Raw genomic sequence first — 9,534 nt, 5'->3', positions numbered from 1 at the left:
GCGACATTTGTATAATATAAATAAACAAGTAGGACATGTAAGAACTGCTTATGGTAATAGAAGGGATGATACAGTTATATAGCGATTGAGAATTGGACACTCTACTCTTAATAAATCACTCCAGATGATAGGAAGACATGAATCTGGTCAATGTAATCATTGTGGACTTCCAGAAACTGTAGAGCATGTGCTGATTAACTGTAGGGCATATGAAAGGGAAAGAATACAGTTAGAAGAGTAATTAAAATCTGCCGGCATTAATTCTATGACATTACAGAATGTGTTAAACAGTTCTCATAAAGGTTATAAAGCTCTTATTAATTTTCTGAAAAGAACCAATTTATATAATAAAATATAGGTAGAGTTTTTTTTTTTGGAATTAGCATTTCCCTTGATATCATCGCCTCACACTCCATCCCAGTAGGTGGCGGAAAATGCACCAAAAGCTGGTTTGCCAACCGCCATTAAACAGCATAAGAAGAAATATCAGTTTTGATGTGTTCTATAGATTTATGCTTTCGCTGTGAGTGGAAATCTTATACAGCACCACAGTTAATCGATCTAAAAAGGCGATTGTGCATTAACAGCTGTCGACACGCAAATGAACGGACTGAACATAATTTACACATCGCATTTTTTTATTTTGGTCGCGTATGCGCACCCCTTATGTGCACCCCTGGGTATAAAACAACATTTTGTGTGCATCAAATGATTAAAAATTAAAATATGTAAAACTCCTAAATACAACTACTCTTACGTACATTTGACTCTTGGTAAATTCAATTCAATTTGTTGCTAGATTTGATTTCAGTCGTCTCTTTAAGACTTTTATTTTGAAAAGAAAATGTACGTGGACTACACTATCCCGGAAGTAAATTCATTTCTGAAGCTTGTGCCTGTTTGTACATTGCTGAGAAAAATCCTCTGCATGTGTTAATAACTGTAGCCATATGAAGAATTCGCTCAAATTGATTTTAAACAGCCTATTATAAACGTACATGCATTGCAGAAGATAAAGCAGCTCGCTTGTGAACAGGACGGAATTGTATTGATGTGGAATTGGGCCAGGTGTTAGAATACGAAAGGATTCCAGTCCAGCACTAGGTGTCGGGATGAGCTTCTTCAGTTTCGGACAAACTGCCGAAATTGACATAGTTCTAAATGATGCCGAGACGAGAAAAAAGGTCGAGCACAAAACAGAGGACGGGAAAAAGGACAAATACTTCCTGTTTTACGATGGAGAGACAGTCTCTGGGAAAGTCAACGTAACCCTAAAGAACCCAGGCAAGAGGCTCGAGCATCAAGGGATCAAAATAGAATTTATCGGGCAAATCGGTAAGTAGTACAACGTTTGAACGAGCGATGCTTGATGGCGCAACGTATGTGCTGTAATGTGAGTATGTGACAATTCAACATTTACATCTGTGTTCGTTTGTTTGGAGGTGTCGCGGGCACACTTGTTTTGTAAAGCACGTTTCATTAAGGGGGATCCAGACTTAAGTAATATCATGTTAATATGTTGAAGTGTCAAATTACAAACACCTAGTCTCGTGACATATGACACATTTTTGATTCGTGAACGAATCGTTCTTTCGAGTTGGATATTTTCAGTGAACCGAACGAACCGGTTCACAAAGCCTGTCCTAATGATTCCTTCACGATTCGCAATGAATCTTTCAGAAATCGCTCTGAGCGTATCTGTATATTACAGAAATAGCAAGAGTAATCCACAAGTATGCTGTTCCGAATTCAACCAACAACTCACCGACCTGTTGATCCGAGAGAACCGCTGGTCGGACATTGTCCCTCACTAGTCGAGAACTGATGAGTGAGGCGAAAAATAAGTTGATTTTTAAAAAGCAGAAATGTTACAAGTTGTAAAACCTGTACTGGAAATGGTTTATCAACCAAAAAGGAGCTGGACTTAAAAATAGCCTTAACTTTTTCAGTTAAGAACGATAAATAAAATGTTGTTATTGTTTAATGGAAATCGAATGTAAATGTCGCGATGTTAGCTGAATCATGGCTGCAACAATCTGAAGGGGAACAGATTAAATGGAAAAATAAAACACTCGTATAAATAAAACCCATAATGAGCAGTACTATGTGCAACAAATAAGTTATTTTATCCCGTTCTTTGAAACGAATTGTTCAAAAGAACCGATTCTCCGAAATGAGTCGACTCCAATCTCTTGTAAAAAAGGCGGCATAATAGGAACCACACTAGGAATGGGCGATACCACTTATTTTGTTTTCGATTAGGAATGGGCGATACCACTTATTTTGTTTTCGATTAGGGATGGGCGATACCACTTATTTTGTTTTCTATACGATACCGATATTTTTCAAGGCAGTATCGTCGATATCGAAACCGATTCGATACTTCTGCACTAAACTTTTAAATTATGAAATGTATGAAATTATTAAATTACTGAGTGTAAAATGGGTAATGAAAACCACTTAACTTTGTTTAAAACGCATTTTAACCCGTTTAATCCCACATTGTTCCCAGACATGAAAATATCCAAATGATGCGTCATTAGTAACCCTTTGAAATAATAAAAAAAAAAATTTGGGGAAAAGTGTGTGAAAAATTTTATTTTATGGTCAGTCACAATTGTAACCGGTGGGATAATGTGTATACTGAATTAACATATTTCTGCAGTCATAAAAATAGTTATATATATATCTTAGCCTGGCTATTTTAAACTTTTTGATCACATTCTAGGGTTACTATTATGCATAAAAAAAACCTTACACAACATTGATAGGAATACTGAGATCAAATACAATAAAATACAACCATCAACGTATTTCAAAATTGTTACTTTTTTGTAACATATATCATCACATTTTTATATTAGTGCTACCAGTATTACAACATTAATATTCTAACTTGTTTGTAACATTTGAACTTTTGATTTAGTGCAATATTTTGTACTGCCATTAGGGACTGCCAGTGACAGGCTGTTGCATGCATAAACTGCAACTTTTTTATTCTGACAGTGTATGATTTCTATTAACATTACAGAATAGAACATGATCGATATAATCTTTCAAGGTTCAATTTAAATAATTGTAATTGCACAAACTACAATTTCAATTTGTTTATTGTGACATAACTCAAACTTTTATGTTTTTTTTCCTGTTTTATTCGTCCAATTCAATGCATATTGTACGCATTATTATTATTTTTTGTTTTGTTAAATAAACAAAACCACTGGTAAGTAAAACGCACCTTAGTATCGATATTTTTTGTTTGAGTATCGATACTTTCGATACTCGCGTCAGTATCGATATATCGATACTTTGGATCGATACGCCCATCCCTATTTTCGATACGATACCGATATTTTTCAAGGCAGTATTTTCGCTATCGATACCGATACGATACTTCTGAACTAAACTTTTAAATGATGAAATGTATTAAATTATTAAATTACTAAGAGTAAAATGGGTAAGGATAACCACTTAACTTTGTTTAAAACACATTTTAACATTCAATACGCCTTAATTGTAATTTATTAGGTTATATTTTTGTTTACACATGGTTCAAATGTGTTTTTGTTTACACATGATTCAAATCTATAAATACTACAGTTGTACTATGGTCACTTTAGTAAAACCATGGTTCATTTTCAGAAGGCACTTTAATTTTCATTATTGATGTCCAGAAATAACTACTTTGGCCACTTTGATTTTAAGGGTTCATTCTCGTTTCCATAGCAGTAGTGATATTTTAACTATTAAATGCCCAGAGCATGATCTGTTTTGTGTATGAATTGACACTTTTGTGGATTTTTAGGAGATTACGCTATGGAGAAAGGGAGACGTTGTGAGGAAGAGCATGTCCCATCAAGCTGCCATCGCCTCCCAGCGCTTCGAGGGCTCGGCGAGCTCAGAGAAAGCACTCTCTCAAGCTAAAGAGGAGGACGACTAAACCCAACCATGTCTTCTCATCATCTCGTGTGTGTTAGAGAGAGTGTGTCTGTGTGTGTGGATTTAAAGAAGCTGCGTGCTCCCAAAATAGATGGCAATGTAAACATGATATTTAACGTTCTTAAACATACCAGTTTATGATCAACAAGTTCTTATTAAGTTGCTTTTAAAAAGGGATGAATATGAAAAGTAAAAACACTGATTCCAAAAACCACAATTCGATATTTACAAATTCTTCTTGGCGGTTCCTCTGAGATTGTTTACTTGTTGCCCGCCACCCTGAATTTAATTGACTCTGTATATTTATTTCAAACATTTCAGCAGTCTATCTAGACAAAACCAACACATTCCACTCTCCATCTGGCCTTTTTAAAATTAATTCTGTATTGAATGTTTTGTTATTGTAGATTTTTTTTCTTTCATAACATATACATTGCATACAGTATTCCGTTTCTATTTTTAATGAAATGGTGTTTAACTAATTCATATTTTTAGTGCATTTTTTTTAATACTTACCGATACATGCCTTTTTACTTTTGTTGCCATTCCGGAAGATAATTTATAAGCACTTCAGGGTTTTTGCCAATGTGATTTCAGTGTCTCCATATCAGCCCAAAATTACGTAAACATTTCTGCTTGGATTCAACTAACAAACCAAATTCATTTCTATACAGGTATGTAGCTAAACTGAAATGCACCTGAATTTTATTTTTATTTTACCTGTCAGATTGTGCTGATATAATGATATAACACGTTTATAAGGATTACGTTTCTGATGGATTAATGTGAAACATACAACATTTACAAGTGACTCGTATTTTCAATGTTGAAATGGAGTGTACTGATTTTTAACTTTATCTTTACTGGCTTTAGGTGAATCCATCCCTATCCGTCTTTTTCTGGCTGGGTACGAGATGACGCCCACCATGAGGGACATTAATAAGAAATTCTCTGTTCGTTATTACCTGAATCTTGTACTCATTGATGAAGAAGAGAGACGTTACTTCAAACAACAGGTTGGTCTTTACTTTCTTACTAAATTAATAAATAAAAAATAGCAAACTAAATGTGAAAACAATTAAGACTATATGATCAAAGGCACTTTAATTTTCATTATTGATGTCCAGAAATAACTACTTTGACCACTTTGATTTTAAGGGTTCATTCTCGTTTCCATAGCAGTAGTGATATTTTAACTATTAAATGCCCAGAGCATGATCTGTTTTGTGTATGAATTGACACTTTTGTGGATTTTTAGGAGATTACACTATGGAGAAAGGGAGACGTTGTGAGGAAGAGCATGTCCCATCAAGCTGCCATCGCCTCCCAGCGCTTCGAGGGCTCGGCGAGCTCAGAGAAAGCACTCTCTCAAGCTAAAGAGGAGGACGACTAAACCCAACCATGTCTTCTCATCATCTCGTGTGTGTTAGAGAGAGTGTGTCTGTGTGTGTGGATTTAAAGAAGCTGCGTGCTCCCAAAATAGATGGCAATGTAAACATGATATTTAACATTCTTAAACATACCAGTTTATGATCAACAAGTTCTTAAGTTGCTTTTAAAAAGGGATGAATATGAAAAGTAAAAACACTGATTCCAAAAACCACAATTCGATATTTACAAATTCTTCTTGGCGGTTCCTCTGAGATTGTTTACTTGTTGCCCGCCACCCTGAATTTAATTGACTGTATATTTATTTCAAACATTTCAGCAGTCTATCTAGACAAAACCAACACATTCCACTCTCCATCTGGCCTTTTTAAAATTAATTCTGTATTGAATGTTTTGTTATTGTAGATTTTTTTTCTTTCATAACATATACATTGCATACAGTATTCCGTTTCTGTTTTTAATGAAATGGTGTTTAACTAATTCATATTTTTAGTGCATTTTTTTTAATACTTACCGATACATGCCTTTTTACTTTTGTTGCCATTCCGGAAGATAATTTATAAGCACTTCAGGGTTTTTGCCAATGTGATTTCAGTGTCTCCATATCAGCCCAAAATTACGTAAACATTTCTGCTTGGATTCATGTATATGGTTTTACAAATTAGCACTGTGTATCCTTTCAAAAAAAAGAAATAGTTGTTTCCTAACTTTCTTTACATTGATCATTGTGCAAAAAAAGTGCTGCTTAAAATGGCATTAGATAACCATATTTCTATATTAATATTATGTATGTACAGTATATATTTGCAGAACTGTAAGTATATGATTTTGAAATCATTTAGAAATCGCTCTAAGGTACTAGCAGAGTTTGCAAAATGGATTCTAGAACTGTGCTAATGTAAAATATGAGTGCAGAACAGACACAGCCTAACTGCTCTTTCAGTACTTGTGCTGTATATGACATTTTGTTTTTACTTTGATTCCTCAGATTAAAAAAAACGCTCATCTTTTCCCTCATATAAACTTTCAGTGTTGCGTGTCGTCATTTCACCAGCAATGAAACTCAGTTTGGAAAAATAAGTTGTGTAAAGTAAGCTGCTTTATGGTCTTATACATAGTGCTGCCATTGTGAATATTTCTCATTAAATAAAAATCCACAAGGCCTATCTTTTATATATATTTAAATATCTCTTAAAAGAGCTAAAGGAGTTTGAACTGGTCTTAAAATGAGTATCTTTTACCTTTAATAAACTCCAGTTTAATTTTTTCATCTTTCTCCAAAACAATTTGATTTGCATGGTAAAATGAAACTTCTTGAGGTTAATTGAGTTTCTAAATGCTGAAAATCAGTCAGCAGTAGCTCTTGATAACCCCTAGAGGGCAGACTAACCTCATTTGCCCAATCAGCAATACACTTTATAGCCAATTTGATAATAGGATTACAATGTATTCATTTGACATATATTATCAGCTACATGGTACATCAATGCATGTATCACCGTTTCCACAAAATATTAAGGTGCACAATTGCTTTCAACAAAAATAATACTTGTTTGTTGAGAACCAAGTCTGCCTATTAGAATGATTGGCTGCTGAAAATACCATTACAGGAATAAATTAAATTTTTAAATATATCAAAATAGAAAACAGTTGTTTAAAAAAAATTCACATGACTATTTTTTGATCGTAAGGTGGGCATAAGAGACTTTCAAAAACATAAAAACCTAACCTACTCCAAACTGTAGGCATTTAGGTATACGTTTTTTTATTACTCACTTAAAATCAGTCAGCAGTAGCTCTTGATAACCCCTAGAGGGCAGACTAACCTCATTTGCCCAATCAGCAATACACTTTATAGCCAATTTGATAATAGGATTACAATGTATTCATTTGACATATATTATCAGCTACATGGTACATCAATGCATGTATCACCGTTTCCACAAAATATTAAGGTGCACAACTGCTTTCAACAAAAATAATACTTGTTTGTTGAGAACCAAATCTGCCTATTAGAATGATTGGCTGCTGAAAATACCATTACAGGAATAAATCAAATTTTTAAATATATCAAAATAGAAAACAGTTGTTTAAAAAAAATTCACATGACTATTTTTTGATCGTAAGGTGGGCATAAGAGACTTTCAAAAACATAAAAACCTTACCTACTCCAAACTGTAGGCATTTAGGTATACGTTTTTTTATTACTCACTTGCTGTAAAATGTTCCAGATGAACAAGTATAAAGGCAGATACCTTAGCCGATGAGTTTTCAATAGTGTGTGCAGTCCTCTGGCTTTGAGGAGATGTACTGTACGTTGTTATTGATGGGCTGGCCGTGGTGCTGACAGCTGTATTTTCCAAGTGAATTCTGAAGCTGAGAAGAGAAACCTGGATGAGTATTGATCATACCTCTTTCTCTACATCTGCAGAATTCAAGCCCATAGACACTAACGAGGACTGAGGAGAAAAAACAAGTCTTTGTGTTCAAATCCTGAACTGAATCTGTCACACAATATACAGAGTGGCCATACAACATATGCTTTCCTCAGGGAGGCTGTTTTGTTCCTTGTGAGGAATAAAATCACTTTTCATATTGGAAAATTCAATCTGATTTATAAAAAAAGGCACTAGTCGAAATAATATAAAGGTAATAAAATAAAAAATAATGTTATTTTTGTTATTGTTATTACTACTGCTAAAAATAATAAATTATTATTAAATGTTATTATTAGGCCTATTTGAATAAAAAGAATGGTTGGATTTTTTATTAAACATTTTATTGCCACTTTAATTGAGTTTAGTTTACTGATTTACTGATACTGAGTCAAACTACCATCTTGCCCTACAAAAACAACTGGAGGTTCATGTAGTACATACAGTAACTTGCCATCACATCATAAATATTAAATGTCAGCTGAAACAACATCTTAGCTCAATAAATCCAGCGGCCACATTGTTCATACCTATTAGGCCTTCGGTGGAGGCGTGGAGATAATGGGCCAGTTCCAATCCTTCACCAATAACCACAGCAACTGCTCCAAGCGCAATGCTCAGCTGCACAAACCCGGTTACCATGGCGCTGGGGCCTCCGTCATTCCTAGTCTTTTGACTGTGTTGTGGAGAAGCCTTGCATCTGTGTGAGAAGGGGGAGTCTTGCACAGGAAATCAGGTCATTGTGTGTATTTCTCTTTTCTTTTTTTTTCGTCAAATGTTATAGCAGTATGTAATATGGATGGAAAGCAAACATGGGGTATGAGATGATCTGTGGTTTAAATGTTTTTATTTATTTTTAATAAAGACTTTTTTTTTTCGTTTTGGCAAGTGGAAGGGGTTTTGAAAGATGCTTTGAAAAGGTCTCTGCACCGAAATAATTTTGATGATAAAAATAGGCCGATTTATGATCTAACAGTTTTGTAGTTGTTGAATACATTCGACAATGATTGACACTCCCATAGGAGATTAAAGCTGCACAAACCCGGTTACCATGGCGCTGGGGCCTCCGTCATTCCTAGTCTTTTGACTGTGTTGTGGAGAAGCCTTGCATCTGTGTGAGAAGGGGGAGTCTTGCACAGGAAATCAGGTCATTGTGTGTATTTCTCTTTTCTTTTTTTTTCGTCAAATGTTATTGCAGTATGTAATATGGATGGAAAGCAAACATGGGGTATGAGATGATCTGTGGTTTAAATGTTTTTATTTATTTTTAATAAAGACTTTTTTTTTTCGTTTTGGCAAGTGGAAGGGGTTTTGAAAGATGCTTTGAAAAGGTCTCTGCACTGAAATAATTTTGATGATAAAAATAGGCCGATTTATGATCTAACAGTTTTGTAGTTGTTGAATACATTCGACAATGATTGACACTCCCATAGGAGATTAAGTCATATTTGTCTTTGAGCTTTGCAGAATATTCCTACCCCTTCATAAAGACCCACTACTGTTACTTTCTGCTCTCTCCTCCTCCTTATTAACCATTAATGGACTCACATGGTTTAAAGTCTGATAGACAAAGCAGTGCCACATGCATGCAGCCAACAACTGTTCTAAACTATCAAATATATTAAAGCATGCTAGAATTATTAACAGTTCATATTCAAGCAGCAAGCAATACACCTGCATTTGTATTTCAGTCACACTGCATGCTTCTAGCACCGAAATGCATTTGGAGTAAATCTGGCCACATGGACAGGAAGCTTTACTATATAAGGAC

General features: G+C 34.6%; 1 protein-coding gene across 1 annotated transcript; it reads left to right on the top strand.

Moving 5' to 3' along the window:
• Nucleotides 1-828: 828 nt before the first annotated feature.
• On the top strand, nt 829-5,965 carry LOC107578621 (vacuolar protein sorting-associated protein 26B-like). The gene is made up of 4 exons (XM_016264567.1): nt 829-1,342; nt 4,537-4,613; nt 4,813-4,955; nt 5,198-5,965. The coding sequence occupies exons 1-4, from the start codon at nt 1,113-1,115 to the stop codon at nt 5,330-5,332; spliced, it is 585 nt and encodes a 194-aa protein (XP_016120053.1). The 5' UTR covers nt 829-1,112; the 3' UTR covers nt 5,333-5,965.
• Nucleotides 5,966-9,534: the final 3,569 nt, after the last annotated feature.

The sequence above is a fragment of the Sinocyclocheilus grahami genome, unplaced genomic scaffold (genome assembly GCF_001515645.1).
Source record: "Sinocyclocheilus grahami isolate Dianchi unplaced genomic scaffold, SAMN03320097.WGS_v1.1 scaffold32.1, whole genome shotgun sequence".
Taxonomy (NCBI): domain Eukaryota; kingdom Metazoa; phylum Chordata; class Actinopteri; order Cypriniformes; family Cyprinidae; genus Sinocyclocheilus; species Sinocyclocheilus grahami.
The sequence above is the reverse complement of the archived record's forward strand: the minus strand, read 5'-3'. Positions and strand labels throughout refer to the sequence as shown.